Source organism: Eutrigla gurnardus, assembly GCF_963514095.1.
Source record: "Eutrigla gurnardus genome assembly, chromosome: 17".
Taxonomy (NCBI): Eukaryota; Metazoa; Chordata; class Actinopteri; order Perciformes; family Triglidae; genus Eutrigla; species Eutrigla gurnardus.
This window is the reverse complement of record NC_139928.1, coordinates 16,293,286-16,312,688: the sequence shown is the minus strand read 5'-3', so window position 1 is coordinate 16,312,688 and position 19,403 is coordinate 16,293,286. Positions and strand designations below refer to the sequence as shown.

The window sequence follows — 19,403 nt, the reverse complement described above, 5'->3', positions numbered from 1 at the left end:
ACCAGGGTTATAGTTCCCAGCAACCCAAACAACGCTCCAGGTTTGCGTTAAAAACAGGACTAAACATGGCTGGTGTCAACGCACCCTTACCGTACCAGGGCCATTTCATCCTCCGACGGGGTCCAACCTAAACTCTTTGCACCACTTCTTTTCATTGCTGCTCACCCAGACTACCTGCCAGCTGCTCTGCTTGATAATCACGATGATATGACAGCCGCCTGACAGGCTCGTATTTCTCAGCTAGTCACAGATTGACAACCTATTCCAGCTGTCATTCTGTTCTGCTTGACACCACTCTGTTCGTCCGTCTGTCATTTATTTTCCTCTGCCCTGGGGCATCTTCCACCCACTCCTCCCTTCTACTACTCCTCCATTAGTCTGTGTCCAGCAACAAAAGCAACCCCGGGCAGTCGTGTCCTTGCCTGGAAGTCAGCTATTCTGGAAAACCTAAAACAAAGCTGTGGCCCCGGACTATAATGCTCCGTAATGTCACACCAGGTGGGCTTGCCAGTGGCTAGGCTGTGACAATAAAGTCATCCCCTCTCAATGGGCCTAAGAGAATGAACACAAACACAACAGCTGAACAATGGACACATCTGCACCAGAAAACAAGGGAGCGGGTGTTGGAGGAAATGGAGAGATGCCCGGTGGCAGACATACAACAGGCAGAGTAAGATATGACTTAGGAATCGTTTTCACAACAAAACCCCCAAAAAACACTCAGCGAATCAAAGACATGATCAGGATTTGTTCTGACAAATCACATCAAATCTGCAATACTATACTCTGGGCACAAATATCAACATATGAACAGAAGCACAGCCAGCGACTCATGCCTTTATTCCATTTTTCTCTTCACTTTCTTTTAATGAATGCAATTTTCCCCTTGCGGTATTCACACAAGTTCGGCTGCAGGATCATTTTTGTTTGTGTCACTTGCGCTTGATGTGCCAGAGAAGGAGGGGGGGGGCTCACCTCGTCTTAAAGTAAACTGAATATCTTTGGATTTAGACCAAATGAGACATCTGAATAGGTCACCTTGGTTCTGGGAAATGGTGACGGACATTTCTGACAATCTATAGACCGAGCGACTAATCAGATAATTAAAAGCCAAATGAAGCAATCATGGTAATGTTCATTGGTTGGAGCCTCAAATACATTTCCTACTCATCCAAAAGAGTGAGTCGTAGTTACAAGATTCCCATTAGAAAAATCATCCTCTGTATTTGATACATCCTCATTTGTTAAAAATCTATGGGAAGCCACTGTGTGTGCCCTTAGGAACTAGACTGATGCCTTGCTCATGGGCAATAGCAATAGGAGTATTTTAAATTCCCAACAGTTCTCTCCTGGTGAAGTAGGAAACCAAAGCACCCTGAACAAACATGTAATCCCAGGAGAATATGCGTACACAAAACTGAAGGCAGAGAACTTACAATAGAGTTTACAACTATTCCGACTACAGAAGACAACACTGTGGAAGATTTACTCCAGCATCTACAAAACAGAGTGGTGGGAGAAGAGACCGACGCCATGCAACCGTTTCTAGGAAATAAAATATCAGATTAATTATGGGTGTTGTTAAATTGTGCTGTGCTAAAAGCCTGAAACAGTCAAAAAGACTGGAAACAGAATTTCATACAATCTGAAAACTAAATAACCGATTCATATGCATAAAATACAAAAAAAATGCAACATCTTACCTTTTTGTAAGAGGAAACAGAAGAAAGGAAGGCAAACGAAGACATAATATATAAATGACGATACAAAGGGCATTTAAGAAGTGCCAAACCGTTTGCTAGCCAATCATCTACCCAGGGAACCAGCCAATTGGCATATGGACACACACAGAATTAAGCGGGCAAATCTCAGCATCAACCATGCAGTGGTAACAGATAATCGGCTCACTGAGTAGAGAACCCAAACGACTAAACTCTTACACAAAAGAGCCAACGGAGACAAATACCTGACTTTCATGAGAACTTCTGCTTTGGGATTTATTTGATTAAGCCAGCTCTAAGCCATCGACGTGGGTTTGCTCCTGATGCTTAACAGTGAATTCCTGGGGAGTTTCTGCAAAGTGTTGGAGGGTTTAAATTGAAAGGAGTAAAATTACTCGAGAATAAGCTGAGTTGAGCTATTTTAACTATTCCGTAATGCTTTAGAGATGCGTTGAGCGGCTGATCTTATTAAATGGGATGTGCGGTAAGTAGTCTATCAGCTACAGAAGATATTCCATTTAACCTGAGGCAGAGGCAGACAAAATAGAAAATCAACCCTATCCTCCTCGCATAAAAACATAAAGCGCAAACATTTCACATGAACATGCACACACACAAACTAACTGATGAGGCCGTTTCTGGAACAATGAAATCTCTTTGGCTCCACCACCAAAACCTCCCTCAGATTGGATGCCTGCAAGGCATTCATTTCTTCGCTCCCTCTCCACCTCCTACCACCCTTCCGCTGTTTCTCTCACTCCTCCTCTCCTCTCTTCTCTGTATGCAGGTGCGCTCGCCCACAGAGCCGCATGCTGACTCCTGTCAGTAAGAGGACATGATAAGCGCAGATCCTCTCTGTTCCCTCTGCCCCACTTCCACCCCACGCCAACCAGAGGACATCAAGGACCACTTCAAAGCCGACGTGAAGGAGAAAAGGAAAACTGCGAGGCTGAGCCAATATTCGAGAGCTGTCTGACAAACAATGATCTTCATTAACCGCAGGCAAAGTCGCGAGACCGTCAGAACAGGCGGATATTGGGGTTGCTCATGCAAATATGTGTCTTGTTCTCCTCAGGAGAAGCCCTGTTTCGGGGTTGTCTCTGCACATCATCTATACTTGTATCTTTTAGTCTTTTAAAACAGATGTTCTCATCCTTTAAGCACACATGCAAGCCCTTTACTAAAGTCTAAAGACTACACCCCCTGCTCCTGCCCAATTACTATTTATTCACTGAGATGGAAGAGTGACGGCACGTCCATGGTGGTGGTGGAGAAACTCGAAGCATGAAAACCGACTCCTGACGAGTCACACATGTCTACTTCTGATGCACAACAATCGCTGCAAGAAAACCCACAAGGGAACGCACTCACACAGGCATTCAAAAGCAGTTCCTTCAATTACAGCACTGCACTTGTTAAGCGGCTAGTCGCTCCTTCTGTTTTTACCCAGCCGGATGGGTTCTGCAGACTGGGTGGTCATGGAACAACAATCCCATCAAAAGCGCCGGTGACAACACAGAACAAACAGCTTGACAAAAACTGCATCGACCACGCATCTACACTCGACATACACTGATGTGCGAGTGTGTGCATGAAGATTGTCTGCGTTTCCTGTAGATGACAAGACAGTTGATACATTTAGTTACACAGTTTTGTTTATAGCCCTACTCCAAGATCAGTTTCAGTAGAGGATTCAGTCTTAGACCAGAGGTTCTCAAATATATCTTCAGCCAAGGACTCTGAGATAGAGAATATACCAAGGCAGTGTTTCCCATTAATTACCTAGACTGTGGCAGCCTGAAATGAACCAAAAACATTCCTACACTTTTCCGTGATGGCCGTCTCCAGGCGCATTCCCGCGCACCTGACGGCTCTAGCTCTGCTGGAAAAGGGAAAGGGACTTTCAACTCCAGCCGTGTCAATTTTACAGCATCCCTTGCCCGGACTTCAACGTTCCTGGGGCCGTGAACTCACCCATTAGGTTAACAGCAGTTGTGAAGTGATGTTGGTAATTTACCGTTAACCGACAATAAGTTGTTTTCTAGTCTTCCTGACTGGAGGAGCCGGGAATCGAACCACTGGGTCGTGGGAAACACTGTGTGGAACCACTCATCACTGCAATAAGACATTACGACTTCACAATACAAGGAAAACCGTGCAACGACACATCCTACGATATGATAATATCCATGCATCTCCAGCGTCATAGCAGTGGTCCACTCCTGTGCAAACCCTAACGGCGCTCTACTTCTGCCACCAGCAGCTATGATGAATCTCCTCGCACTACGTTTGTTTCAGTGACGAGTGCAAAGCGACCTTCAAACCAAACAAAGCAATTTAACTCAACTGTGGAAACCTGCTGGTTAGTGAATGTACAGTATAGAAAACGCCGTCATCTACATCCTAAAAGGTAGAGACGTAAGCGCCAGGCGTGGGTGTAATCGGTTGCTTTGTGTTGCACTGCTGCCATCTTTCAAAGTTATAGGAGACCAGGATCACCCACGTTAGCATGCAATAAAGAGTGCAGGGTTGGAACACAATGCTCACTGTCAGAGGACAATGCTCTTAAAATCTCATTAGCGGACGGCTGCCAAAACTGCCGTTTTAGCCTGCAGTTCTGAAAAGGTGGGGAAAAGGACCTCTACAAGGTAATTTGAAATGAATAATAGCCATGGCTACATTGTACTGTAGCTTAGGCAAACAGCGGGATGTGCTGAACCTCTCCCAACCCCCATGTAATTAAATGTAAAATTAAAAACACACTTAAACTGGCTCCAAACACCCCGTGAAGCTTATTATGTGCGGGCGAGCACACAAACACAAATATTGCACTGAATGCGCAGCAGAGAAAATTTATCACGCTAACAAATTGGGCTACCTCTCAGTGCCATTATCCTCCATCAAGGCACATGTGGCTTGTGCAGCCTCTGGGCTGCCGACAAGCACCTCTTGTTAGGTGTCAATCTTGCCAACACATTCAAAATGGCCCCACCAAATTGGCTGACAGGCAAATTGAGGGATAAAACTAGGGCATCAGCTACCTCATTTCAGTGTGAATGAATTGACCAGCGCTTTACGACCTTTATACAGTATATTGCCCTATTTGTATTGTCCCAAACAGCTTTCTGGAATTGCTTGCAAAAAGCTGAAGGCACAAACATTATTCACAATCAAGAATAGGGGGTGTGAAAAACAGGGGGAAGAGATTCAGCTAAGCAGCAGTGAATTAGAACAGCGCATGTCTTGTTAGAAATCGACCTAAATTCAAATTAAACATTAACCTATTCAAATAAACCGAGACTACTAAATATGGCATGAAATGGGGTTGTTTGTATGCCTTCTCTGGTGATAGCCTGTGGTGTCCCTGTGCCTGATGCTCCTTCACATCTAAGCTCATCCACACATGCCCCAGGTGCCCTGCAAGAGATCTGTCGCCCTCAGTCTCACACACACCATGCAGCACACCTAGGATTCACAGACTCCCCTGCTATGCCTGACACTAGTCTGCTGTGACGCCCAGCCTTGGAAATGGCACTTAATCATCAGGAGCTTGACATCAGATCTCCTGACTGAGGAGAAAGCGCCAAATAAAAAAATGTTCCTGCAAGAGAGTATATAAAAAAGAAAAGGAAAACGGTGTTAGCTTTCTCCTGCCCTGTTAGTGTTGCGATGTGACTTTTGTACAAGGAGGCCCGGCCTGCACGGCTAGTAGAGACAAGAGCCGGAGCCAAAATAGCCATTACATCTGGCACCGCTGTGAAATGGCTAATAAGATGCCTTGGCAAATCCAATCTATTAAACAAAGAATAATGTATGTCCAGGAAATCAGCCTATAATAACCGAGGATGGGCACTCGCTAAAACCTTTTCCTGCTGCAGGTTACTGGACACCGTCTGAGTGCTGAATATTTCATAAGCGGGTGGACAGTCAGTCGGGGGTTTAGGCGGAGATCACAGCTCTAGCCAAGTGTCTGGTAGGAAGATCAATCACGACCTATTCTCTATTTTCCCACACTACGGCACTAGGTAACGTGTTGCTGTGCCAGCAGTGGCCTAATCTTCTCGGAGATGGACGTCATGCTTTGTGTGTGTGAAAAAGACAGAAGGGGGGGAGAGGAAAAGAGGGTGGACACACACATACAATAGCTGCTACTCCTAGATTTTTGCTGGCTCTTAAAAAAAAGCTGAAATGCAGAACACTTGTGGAGAGATTTTCATTTTCACAGCACTTAACAACTTTCAGCAGCAAAGACATGCATTATAAAAAGGGGTCAGAAGCACTAAAACATCCTTTCTGAGGTGTTAACTGATATCAAAGTGTTGTTTGAGATAACGGAGGATTGTACAAGGCATCTGTGAAACTACTGACATTTCAGATGATAAATCACACTTTTCCTGTTTTGGGATTAACAATCAAAAGCTGGTGAATAACACTAATAACGGGATGTTTTTCTTTGTGTCCTACATGAAGTAATGTTCCTGTCTCCACAGAGGTCTGAGATTCTGTATCATGTTCCATCTGTGGTGGTGTTACAGCTGCCAGTTTTGCAGGTTTCCCATCCAAATGATCAGGATATTAACCGAGCCAATGAAAGCGGTTGGTACAATTTTCAGATTTGCATTTCCTAAAGGAACGTTGCAACGTACCAGAGGAGAGGCAGGTGAACCGGGAGCATGCATGCAAGCTGCAGGATCAGCTCAAAGAAAGAGCAGAACTAGGGTAATGTGTTTTGATATTTTCAAGAGTGTCACTAAACAGTTCTAATGGCTCTTGGGCTGAATCTTCCATTAACCTGATAAAGCTGCCGTAGCACGCAGATGGCACACAAATGCTAGAGAAGCAGATGGCACAAATACTACTATCCCTACTGTCTCATTCCTTAAAGACAACATAACCTCTTCCAACTTAGATTAACAACTCCAAGATGTATAGCCTATCTACTCCTAATCATGCAACAAAACGCAGAATTCTGAGCACACAAGCCACATTTTGCTATCCTGACAAGCACCAATGACAACGGTCGACACTAACCATTATTTTAATTTACGAGTTAAAAATAATGAGAAATGCAAGTTACTAACCCACCCAATAATTACATTAAATTTAGAGATGTGTGTGTCAGCATTATAAAAATCTGTTTCCACTATCACATATATTAATTTTGTCAAGACGGGTCACCAACTCAGTTGTAAGTCCCTGGCCTCATGTTACTTAACAAAAAAAGGGATAAAAAAATAAATGAGTTTTACACAGCCAAGTATACAGATTTTACACTGTGGGAAAAGCTGAACTAGTATAGAGACGTTGAGTTGCGGTAACTGAAGATTGGGACTCAAGACAATGGTTGGATCACTGCATCTTTACTTAAAGTTACTTTCCAAACCAACAGTTGAAATCCCAGAGTATTACATTTACAATTTTGTGAAGCAGAAAAATCCAATCTTTCTAAGAGGCCAACTGTTCCCTGCAAGCTTTTGACATTTCTACATGATAAATGGCTAAAACATTGTTGTCAAATCAAGTAACTAATTGATTTTAGCAGCACATATATCAAAAACACACCACTTAAGTGGTCTTTTTTTTTTATTAACAGGCCACATCCTGTACACTGTGAGCATGAATCAAGACCTAGAACACAGCTCGTCATGCGAAGCAGCAATTCTGATGCACAAATGGTCAGAGAGAGATGAGGGATACAAGTGTGTGGATTGTGAAAGTACATGTTCTGTGCTGCTATAGCAGAGAAACCGGCTCATTATTTGCTCGACGGAGACTCTTCTTCTCCTCTGTTAGACAGAACCACGGTGGGAAAAACAATGTACTGCCCTCCTGTACACACATGTACGTGCCTCATCACCACACAGCTTTCCGTCTAGCTAAATTCTCCTTCCAGTAACTCAAAAAACTGGACAGATGCTTTGTGTAAAAGTCAACTCAGGGAGCAGGAACAAATATTTATCTTCATAAAAGGGAGCACCAATTGCTTGTACTTTTTATAAAAGAGATGCATTTGTGCCAGCGGGGTCGGGGAGTTACACCTCCACACAGTTAAGTCTAGTAGGCAGTCATAACAGTATTCTTAGCAGAAAACATCCTCTGACTGGTTATCTTAAGAAGACTGAACATTCATTTGGGGTTTGAAAAAGAAAGGAAAATGCATTTTTAAGACAGGACACGACCTCAAAATTAATTGCTTTCATGAATGGAGAAGGACATACAAAATATCACTTGAATGCCAACTAAAGCCTGTCTGGTCTTAAAATAATCAACAAATATTGGGAAATGAGAATGAGCACTGCCAGATAACAGGCGAGCCATATCAGGAACTCGCCTACTAAATTGTGTTTGCATAGAATAAGCTTGACATTTTGGTGCTTGTAAATCCAATCTTCATTCTGCAAATTGCCAGCTTATTTACCGTAATGTTAGCTGCAGATAATTTGAAGCTCTGCACAGAGGGGGGGAAAAATCAATATCAGCATCTAGATGACAACAGCAGTAATCATGTGTGTCTGGGAGTGACGGCCACTTCCAATCAGCACCTTCTGTGCCTGCAGTTGTAAAATACCAGTTTTCATTTCTCACGGTCAGTAAAGGGAGAGGAAATTATAATATGGAATGAAACATAATCATAAGAAAATCAGCTTTTTAGAGAGATACGGGCTTCTCAGAGCCAACAGGAAATAGAAGAATAAATCTTTCAATAATGTCCAATTTAGTATGTGAACAGTGAAAAACCTTGGCACAGGGCTCATGTTTATGTGTTAATATATACAGAAACTCTAGGGTCAAGGCATTCAAACACACTGAAGAATGTACAAGAGTGTTAGTGAATGTAGGGCTTGCTGAGAAGTAGAGAATCTGATCAAGATTGCACATAGAGTCAAAAGATGAGGGGGATGTTGCAAGATTTAGAAATAGTCAACGGCAGATATATTTCTAGTGTAGATCTATGTTTTGATTATAAAACACAGATTATAATTAATAAGTGAACCACCCTAAAAACTCATGTTAAAGACCATCACCTTGTGGATGAACTCAGCATTTTGCACAATTAAACTCAACAGAAGTTTCCATCCAGACGTGTCTTTATTTTCAGGGTCGAGGGGATTTTTGTTTTGACAATAACATAAAAATGAATCCGAGCAGCAAGGGCTTCTAAACTCTTGACGATCAAAGAGCATATTTGCTTTCTTTCCTGTGAAATGTTGCCAAAAACCGTGCAGATTTAACTATGAAAGCTGATGACATTTTGTAGCCTCACACTGAAGCAAAACAGCTCCCAATTTCACTGTGAAGTGCAGACAAAAAAATATATATATATAAAATCACTAATTAGACATGTGAAGGCTGTACAGAAACAACCCGGGGTCTAATGGGTCGAGTGAGAGACAGTCGGGACGACTCATTAAAAATGCTAAGGTCAAAGCATGTGGACCCTCTTGTAGCCTTTGGCTATAAAATGCGATCAAGCTATCAACATAATTGAAGAGGCGAGTGTCCCCGTGAACAAGATGGAGCAGCTGTCCTTGAAAATTAATAAATGAATGCATCAGTCGTGCAGCCTGGTTGAATGGCCCAGAGTATATGACAGCAGTGAGGGGAAAGCTATGCAAACAGGCGGACATTCGTGAGCCCATGTGACGCGGTTACAAAGCGGAGTAATCCGGCACTGTGATGACAGACACGCCAGACCGGATCAGTTGGTTTCCGGGTTACAAACGGTCTGCAGTGAGTGATAATTTGCGCGAAAACCCGAAGGTCCGGTAATACCACTCACTCTCTCTCTGCACTCAAGTCGTGTTAAAGACTTCAAATCCATCAGGAAAAAAAACCCCGCCTCAATCAATCACATCGACCGACGCTGAAGCGATAATCCCCACATAACCAACTTCACCCCTCTCGCGCTGAATCGAGTTTTCCCAATGAATTTAAAGCGCGCGCGGCGGACGGAGAAAACCGTGCACGTCTCCCACCCCCCCCAACCTAAACAAAGTTGTAGCCGCAGCCGAAGCATCCTCGCGCGGCGGCAGTTACTCGGCGTTCTTCCTGGGCGAGGACCGGCTAGCTGCATGTCACTCGGTTCATCACAGTTAAACGTCACGGTCCCTCAGACGGACGGCACACCGGCCCACTGACCTCATATTCAAAGTGTATGTCCCAACGGCAACAGAGGGGGGGGGGGGGGGACCCTGTCGTCGGTCATTACGTGGGAAAACGAGCTTCAATGTGAGGAGCTCGCGTTGACAAACCATCTAAATAGTAGTTAGCCGTGTTCAAAACAGTCGCTGTTGACTTTTAAGGAGTCAAATAATACATTGAGAACAATATACGTCACATTTCATTCATTTTAATGAACCACCCTTGAGCTATATGCACACCATTATGTCTGTCATCGGCACCACAAGTCACAGAAACAGTCACCGGGGGAATAGACCCGACCCGACAAACGTTAGCCAAGTTAGCTTACCATGGATCAAACTCGTGGATGATGCTCTCGAACCGGATCACCGCGAAAAGTCTGGAGCTGAATCCGGCCAGGCAGGCCAGGAAAAGAATGCTAAAGGAGAGTAAAGACTGCCACCCGGCCGGCTGTGTCAGTCCACCAGACAGGCCTACTTTGCCCCCTCCGCCACCCGCGGCGCCGGGTCGGCTGTTCCCGTGCAGCGAGCCCCCGGCATTGGTGGACGCTTTGTGCTTGCCGTCGCTGGCTGCGTGGTGCTCCGCCATTTCTGCGTGCGGTGTCGGTTGGATTTGCTAGATCGTCCCTCCTGCCACGCTCCCGTGTCTCCCTCCGCTCCGCGCTGTCGTAAACTCCCTCAGTTTGTGCCCGCTCTCCCTCGGTTTTCGTCTCCTGAGTCCCCCGGGTGTATATAAATATATTTCTTAGTTCGGTATCGGTACTCCGAGAGACTGCCGTTACATCCCGAAACGCATACTCATGCGCCACATACTGAGCCCCGCAACAGTCAATTCGCTTCACGAATTGAACGCCGGTGGAAAAGGGGGCGGGAGTGATGCGAGGGGCGGGGCGTCACAAAGCTCTCGCGGCCTCTCACAGATCGACAGGTACGCGAGGGCGGGGTTTTGCACCAGGAAGCCAATCACAGTGCACTATAGACTAGATGGACAGACGGGCCCACCAATGGAAACACACTAAATTATAGCAGCCACTGATTGAAATGAGGATTATCCCCTGTTATATATGAAGATTGAGTCATTCTCGTGGCCCTTGTAAATACAGCCGTTATTACTCGGTTTAAAGTTGGCTGTGTAGAGTTGAATTTATCATTTTTCATTGAATATAACAAAAAGAAAAGGGAAGGAGCTCCTCCTCCAAACATCTCGGGGGGAATTGGTTTCCTTGCAGCTAAAAGCTAAAGGCAGGTGTGTGAAGATAAATGCTCTCGGTGAGTGCAATATTTCTGTTGCCCTTGGATGTTCTGGACTGGGTGTTGGAATGGTAATAAAGATTGATGTGTCTCATCATTATTATGTCCCCCAGCATAGATGACAACACGGCATTCATCATTCTCTTAAACTCAGGATGTACTTTCACAACTTCCCCCCGAAGCCTTGAAAGCCCGTATTGGAATAAGGCACCTTTTTTAAACATTTCAAATAAATGCTCTAGTTTTGATTGATAGTATACATTAATGTTGTGCTTGCACTGTTTCATATAACAATGAGACAGAGGCAGGAAGTGTTATTGATTTATCCAAGATGTGACTCAGTCCCAAAGGGAGAAAAACAATGATCCAACAGCCCTCTCCTGTGTAATATCATGGAGAGAAACAACTTTGTTCTGGAGTCAGAGTGGACAAAAAAAAAAAATTCTCATCTCCTCTAACATTTGCTGCATGTAATGCTTCGTTACGTGAAGCTGTCCACCGCTTCGCTTCAACCAAGGTTACCCTTGCAGCATTGTATAATGACAGGAGCTGTACATTAAACATTATTTCATCACGCACCTGCAAAATCATAAATTCAAATTATGAATTTATTGTGTTTATGTATTGCCCACGGTTTCATGCTTTGAGTAATTTATGAGAATGCTTAATGTTGCATGCAATAACTACTTATCAAAGCATCTCGGTTTTAAAGGGAACGCACCCTCTTCTGTTCACAATATAACATATGTTAATTATGTTCACTTTTTTATTTGATTTGAGATTAGCCCATTTACTTTGAGAACTTCACACTTTGCAGCAGCAGTGTTGACAGCTACCCTGTCACACATAAGATCATGATCTAAAAAAAAATGCTAATGAAATGTCCATGTGGGAGAATTGGACTGAAGTTTGAGGTGGCTTAGCACGGCTATGCATTGAAGGCCATCCTCTGAAAAGACGAGGAGGAGATAAGAGGGGAGATGAGAATGCAGCGTCTGAGACGGGAGGCCGATAATAAAGGAGAGTAAAAAGGATGATTATGGAAATTGATGGGGGTCATCATGGAGGGAGGATGGAGTGGTAGAAGTGGATATGAGATTTTGAGTTCATAAAGAGATCACAAGGACCGACGCTGTCTTGCAGGCACGCTCGATGCTGAAGCTGAAAAAGGCAGCGGCGAGAAGAATCTGTGCTCGCCCACGCTCAACATAAACGCAGAGGCAACAGAGTGTGTGACGATACAACACATGCAAACACGTGTAATCCCACGTACACACACGCATGAATACATCTTCATGTACAGTAGCACACACATAGAGCTCAGGCATATGCTGGATCCTCGATCGCTCATCAAGTCTAACTGCTTTATTGCCACGATGAGCATTCCACCCCTTCAGCCTTTCCCCCTCTACCTCCACATTCTCAATGGGTGACCTTTGAGGCAAATAGAAATGCAGGCTGTGAAGATTGCTTCAATCGCATCTGTTCATCAAAAGGCCAAGCCCAGATGAAAGCCAGCCAAAATGAGTGCTGTTGCCAGGCAGGCCGGCTCTGCTTTCCTCCGTCTCTAGAGGCAAACTTGACTGTTTGTGTTTTGTCTTTCTTCTTTTGTTTTCTTCTTCCACCTCCCTAGAACATTACAGACTTTCTGAGTTTGCGTTTGGCATTCTTAGGTGTCGACACATCTTTACTTTGCCAAAGGCCAATCGTGCAAAAAAAAATAAAAAATGCCTCGGCATGAAACACTCTTTGCACCTCCGTCGTCTCTCTCTGCTCCGACTGCATGTGAAAGAGAGTTGACAAGAGGAAGAGAGAGAAAGAGGTGTCACAACCGTTCAAGGAGGTTATAATCATGATGCCCCCCCTTCCTTTTTTTGTCTCTTAAACTGATGTGATTGAAAAATGCTGTCGGCGAATCCCGAAAGCTGCAGACAGCTGCGGTATCACGGAGGTGCAGTGTTGACTGGCTTTCAGCAATTTGTCTTAAGATGCATAATAATCACAGATCTCTCGGTCGATTGTGCACGCTGTTATGTAAGCAACGCGTGGGACAAAGCACACAGTCCTCCGTGAATACGCCGTCTCTGACAGAAGCAAAGTTTCTCTCTACTTTTTAAAGGGAGCCTCCCGTACAGTGCACAGTGGGAAGACGTGTGATGTTGTGATTTGTTGTTCAGGCGCAGGCTGCAGTGTGAAGGGCGTCTGAGAGGCAGTCACATCATGTCCCCGGATCCCTCACATTCTTGCGACACACGGCAGTGGCAGCTTCCAGCTGTGGAAGCAGAGGGGAAAAAGAAAATAGTGAATGAGAATTATAGATCCATGTTTTCATCGCTACCCGCTTTTTTCCTACAGAGGGTCATTAGTGGGGGGGCTGGAGCCTTACCCAGCATGCAATGGTTGGGAGCCAGGAACACACCACATTGATTGCCAATCCCCGTCACGGGGAAACCACGCAGAGTCCAGCACATTCACGCCGTCTCAAATCCACCAGCTTCCTGTCTCGCAAACTGTGGCAAGAAAGGAAATTTGACAGCATAATCTTATTGTTTGTTTTGGGCCAATGTTAGGTTTTTATTCCCCTTTAATTCCCTTGGCATCCTTCCCTTCTAATTACCTCGTGCGTCATTTACAGAGTGCAACTTGACATTCTCTACATCCCATCACAAAGCATGGCAGGACAGGATGTCTGCTCATTGTGAGAGCAGCGGGCCTCACGACTCTGTGTGATCCAGCGAAACAGAATGATTAGCCGGCGCTTGGGGATCGCCGCCGTGCACACCGATCGGCACCGCAATCATTAACCGAATTGAGAGCACTTAAAGGAAAGCACTAAGCATCCGGACCGACTCTCTTATGAACTATTTGTTTACCCATATAGCCAACAGGGAGTCAGACGGTCCACTTTAAATAATGAGTGAAGATGCACAGCATCATAATCAATGTCAAGGTCAGCTTCCACACGTCGTAAAAACAAAAAAACAAAAATCTTTATTTCATTTTGAAAGCAATGTATTCAGGTTTTAAGGCGGTTTCTATGACAACAGAGTCTCGGCGGGTGAGACGGAGACTGGAAGCAGAAAATCATGACCTGAAGTCAACTTCTACATGATGACGAGGGGTCTTTTCACGGGTCGTGTGACACGTCGGTTCACACTGAGCCAATGGGCCGACCTTGGACTGTTAATCTCGATGATATCATGGTGCGATTCGATGATCGGCTGCTTAGCCGTTCATGTGCACCATGTGACACTTGTTGTGAAATAGATTGAATGTGAAATAGTGTGATAAGATCCTATATTTTTTGCCATATCGCCCCTGAGATCAGAGAGCTTTTGCTCAATTCATAAGGCTGCATCTGCATTCATCTGTCATTTTCCAAAGCACATAAAAAGTTATTTCTCCCCATGAGGCCGTGAGCTGCTGAGACAATGACAGCTTCAACTGAAGATTACTTTTTTCATTTTTCCATTTGATTACCAAAATACTTTCATCTACCACATCTCCAAGAAGGGAACAAAGCAATCAACGATTGTGAAACGATCCTGTCAATGAAATGACGATTTAAATAAGAAATGAACGAGGACGCATCACCGTTTTCTTCCCACCATAATTATCCCACAAAAATCACACAATAATTTACGTGATTTTGTGGGATTGAAAAGAGAATCCTCTTGCATCTGAGCACGTACGGTCAAGCGCGCCTTAAACCTTAATAAGGAAAGAAACACTTTTGTCTGGGAGCAACTCTCAGAGCATACATCAGTATAGAGAATTGCCATTCACAGTTCGACACATTCATCAGGATTGATTCGAACCTGTCGACACGGCTGAATGTGCCCGCAGTGATGCTTCAAATCCTTTTGGCATGCTGCATACAAAAAGTTTGTCAGAAAGTTTCAATTGATTGAGAGATGAGGGGGGGGGGGGGGGTAACACCTGAGCTCAACAGAGGCAGAGAGAGAGAGAAAAAAATGGGACCCACGTGTTAAAAATTGAAGTAAGCCTCCCAATTTCCCAGATGCCCCAGCTTGACAAATGACCCTTCTCTCACTTTCCTGAGTAGCCAACGCCGGCTGTCTCAATCCAGAAGACAGCAGATTTATGTGATATTGCTTCAATGACAGCCCTGAATCCTCTGTGGCAGAATTACAGCAGTAGCATCTAAAACAAGAGGAGCAGACATTATTCTGCTCCCGTCACAAAGTTTGTCTCTCCAATTCTTGGAAAAGTTTACACAGAGCTTCTGCATGACGCCTGTCATATACATGTTTTCGGAGTGAATCCCAAGATGCCCTCTAAGCGCCCCACTCTCCTCTTGAACTTACGTCGCCGCAGACTTTAGGGCTTTTGTGACGCTTTTGTGCTATGAAGACCAATTTGTTCTAATCAATCAAATTAAAGACCAACTTTCTGAGCAGAGAGCACTCTGCAAAAGGTGGTTCAATAACCAAGTGGCCCTCCGGTCGGGACGATGCTTCTCTGTGCTCAGCCCCGTGTCCAATCGATTCTCCTCCTCGCCGCCCTCCATCGGTCATCTGTCAGAAGAGAATTCACGCCTCCAAAATAACGTTAAACTTAGGAGGAGTCTCCAATGAATATGGGAGAGATGAGGTGAGGTGGTGGGAGTGGGGGAGCGGGGGGGGGGATGCAGGATGGGAACAGGGAGAGAGACACTGCCAGCCTTAATAATGTTCAGTGCTGGTGATGTCATTGTTAACGGTGCCTCCACCAAAAATGTTAAACACAGATTTGCTTTTTCTTGTAATAAATGGGACAGTGCAGTCTGGTTTTACGTTTAAACTCACTACAAGGAACTTTTAACTAACCAGCAGCAAGAATATTTCATATTTCTGTAGTTATTCTTAAAGCTTGTCATCCGGTTCGATTCCCCTCGAAAGTGAACCAGAACCAGAACTGCACTTAAATCACAGGTTTTCTAAAGGGACTCTGGTGTTCAGAACCAATATTCATCCACATTCCGAGTTATCCCATATGTAACATTTGCTGATTTTTAATTTTCTGTCATCATACAAGACATACATTAGATAATAATGACCTCTCTATGAAGTCCTAAGAGGTTTCTAACAAACCAGATTAACATCCTCACATCGGTCTCGCCGCAGCCTCTCGTGAACGTTGACTGGAACAGGACAGCGATCAGTGAATGATTTCTAAATAGGCAAATTAATACGGAACACGGCTCAAAAGGATACACCAAGCCAAATGAGTCCCACATCATCAGCGCTCTCCGCATGCAACCAGGCGATGATTGATGTCGGGAATTAAGTGGAATGGCATCGCTCTTGTTGGCTCAAGTGATCAAATCATTCCAGCTTGTTGTTGGATGGGAAATTGCAATAAAAAACCGCCAAGCGTGGCTTGTATTAAAAATGTAAGCAAACAACTCTGTGAATGCATCCTTCCCCAAGAAGCAACCCTGTCGGATCAAACACACCGACGTTTGTGACACAGCTGTGTTTGTCTTTGACAGGCTGACTTTTTTTTGTTGTTGTTGTAACGACACAATAGCTCATTCAGGCGAGAGGGAAATTAAAGTAACGTCGGAGCCAACGAGTCCACTGCCGTCAGACAGACATGTCTGAGAGGTAAATGGCTCCTGATCCACCAGTGTCCTCATCTCTCCGGCTCTGGGCCGGGGCTGCTCTTATCTTAACAGGCGCATCATCCCCTGGACGATTGCAATTTTGGCTCAGGGCCTTAAAAGTGTCACGGAATTGTGACTCCTGCTGCTGCAGATAGCAAAGCTGCACACGCACATAAAGTGCTGCTTTACAGCTAAATCATGAGTATTTTGAAGAAGAATAAAAACAGATCTTTTAATGATATGGTGAAGGGGGAAATGTCCTGACGTTAACCGGACGTGGACAGCCGAGAGAGGAGGTGATATCGGAGCAATTTGTCTCCCTTGTCATCTCCTTACTGGGGCTTAAAAATATTGTTTATAGCTCTCGCCAACCAACGCACTTCCTCGGCAACTTTGATTGATGTATGAGGCATCACCATGGCAACCGGCAATGTGGGAATGATAAGTGACTTTGGCAGGAGGATATCTTTTCCTTCTGGATTATTAAGGCCACCCTAAGGGCTGCGTGAGCGCTTTGCATCTACGACGTGTGAGCAACGACGAGCTGTTCTCGTCGAGGTGAGGAGCACCGGGATGGAACAGCTGACAGGAACACGCGTGATGCAGCAGGTATGGGGTTCGGGGATCATGTGTTGTGTGACAGGAGAGAAATGAAGAGAGAGACCCAACAGAGTGAGGAAACAGAGAAACGTGTGTGGGGCTTTATGCTGAGGTTTTACATGGAATTAGATCCCACCAAGAGGCAGAAAGGACTCCAGTGTTTGTGGTGACTCTTAGTAATGGAAAGATGGTCACATGGTCAGCTCAGCTCTCAGTTTTCACAGTGCGGTGCTTCCATTAAAAAAAAAATGGATTTCTTTACCCTCAAAGCACAAATGTTAGCTCACCGCATCCTGCACTCACCCAGATGGCTCCAGAAGGCACAAATGGTGTCTTTGTATGCAGTATGCAGTATCCAGTAGAACCAGTACGCCCTCTACTGGCCAAAAGACAAAATGCAGCTGTTAGGCACATTCAAGGCAATATTCTATGGCAGTGTTGTTGGCAATGAAGAAAGTTAAGAAAGATGCCTTAACTTAAGCACAACTGGGATGGTAGCACACTGAGGATATGCAGTTTAAAAAAATACAGAATACAAAATGTGACTCAACATAAAATTGACTGTGTGAAGACATTTTCTGGAGGAGGAAGTAAAAAAAAACTAATTTGAATTTGCTATTGAACAAAGTTCTTCTTTTTCTGACACGTGTCACCTTCAGGAGACATTTAAAAACATCAGTTTTCTTAAATATGTAAAAATCAGCCTCACATTATTTGATTGTTAAAAACGAAGAGAAATGTTACTTTCGTTACATTTGCCAACCCCGTGGTAATCCGTTTATCACGTCAAATAGAAATCACTCATCATCAGCATGTTCACCCTCCAATCTATCTGTGGTGCAGCCCACGTCGAGCGCCCGTGGCATACTTTATGTAAATAGATGGGGCACGTGAACTGTAGGAAGGGCAATGGGAAGCTTCCCTGCGAGACCACAAGTCAGCCCACTGTTGCCGATAAATCACTTTCCTACTGTTCCCAGGTGCATTTTGTTTAACAGTCAGTGTAGCCGCTTCACACCTGCAGGCCGGGTTAATGTTGTTTTAAATGGAAGAGAGGCAATTTTGACGTAACAGAATGAGTCTCGGGGGACGGAAGGATCACATGGCATGTGGCTTGACAAGAGAGATAAATCACATGTAACATGCTGACGTGACCACATCCACACACACAAACACCTGAATGTAAGCACATTTAGACTTCTGTCTCACTTAAAGTTTTAAGTTCGCAGTTCATTTTTTTTGGAATAACCTACGATATGACCAGAGCATATTTCTAATAAACTGCACTGTACGTACAGAATGCATCCTTGTTTTATTACAAGATGTAATCTGAATTTTGTGACCTCTCTTAACCTCTTGGCACATAAAGCAATATTTTACTATTTCTGCTTGTTCTGTTTGATTAGATTTACATCTTACAGTGTAATCACTTTAGTGGGTGCTGAGGCCGCGAACAGAGAACATAAATTTCTGTTTTAAGTCGACTCATTTAGAGATTTACATATAGAATCAGAGTAAAAGTGGACATTAGTGTGTAAAAGTATTTCATTTATTCAAATTTAAGAGCAGCAATATGTGGGCAAATCAATAAACTACTTATGTCAAACTCTTTAATAGTGTTGTGAAGGTTTTTTGATAGAAAATATACTTTTTTTTACCAAACATTTGGTTCGTTGGCCTAGAAACACTAATTTTCTTTATTGTCGTTTGGCCCCTGAAACTTCCCGGAGACCTCGGTGTCGTCACGAATAAAGGAGGAAGGACATATACATACATGATGGAACATGCTGGTGTACATGTGGGCACCCATGCACGGCTCCCACCGATAGGATTGAAGTGTGTGTCGCAGTGTGCCACGACTGGAACATAAACTCCCTGTTCCAGGCCTGAGAGCAGCTGATGGGCTATCACCATCAGGGTTTTAGTGAGCTTGTCATCCTGCAGGAGTCGTGTTCTCCGGTGATAAATGACATTAAATCTCTCAGTACTAAAAGCATACAGCGGTGAATAGGGTGGATGAAATGTGTGCTTTTGTAAGATTTGACATTAAGTCAGCATCTTTTTTCCACATTATTGTTAAAT

The 19,403-nt window shown here is 44.2% G+C and overlaps 1 protein-coding gene across 1 annotated transcript in view; it reads right to left on the bottom strand.

The window, feature by feature from the left end:
• LOC311028453 (dolichyl-diphosphooligosaccharide--protein glycosyltransferase subunit STT3B) overlaps nucleotides 1-10,681 on the bottom strand; it is a 71,423-nt gene extending 60,742 nt beyond the window's left edge. The window contains exon 1 of the mRNA XM_084033030.1: nucleotides 10,192-10,681. Within this exon, the coding sequence (XP_083889156.1) occupies nucleotides 10,192-10,451 (260 nt within the window). The 5' untranslated portion in view covers nucleotides 10,452-10,681. The remainder of the gene's footprint in view (nucleotides 1-10,191) is intronic.
• Between the last annotated feature and the right edge of the window lie 8,722 nt (nucleotides 10,682-19,403).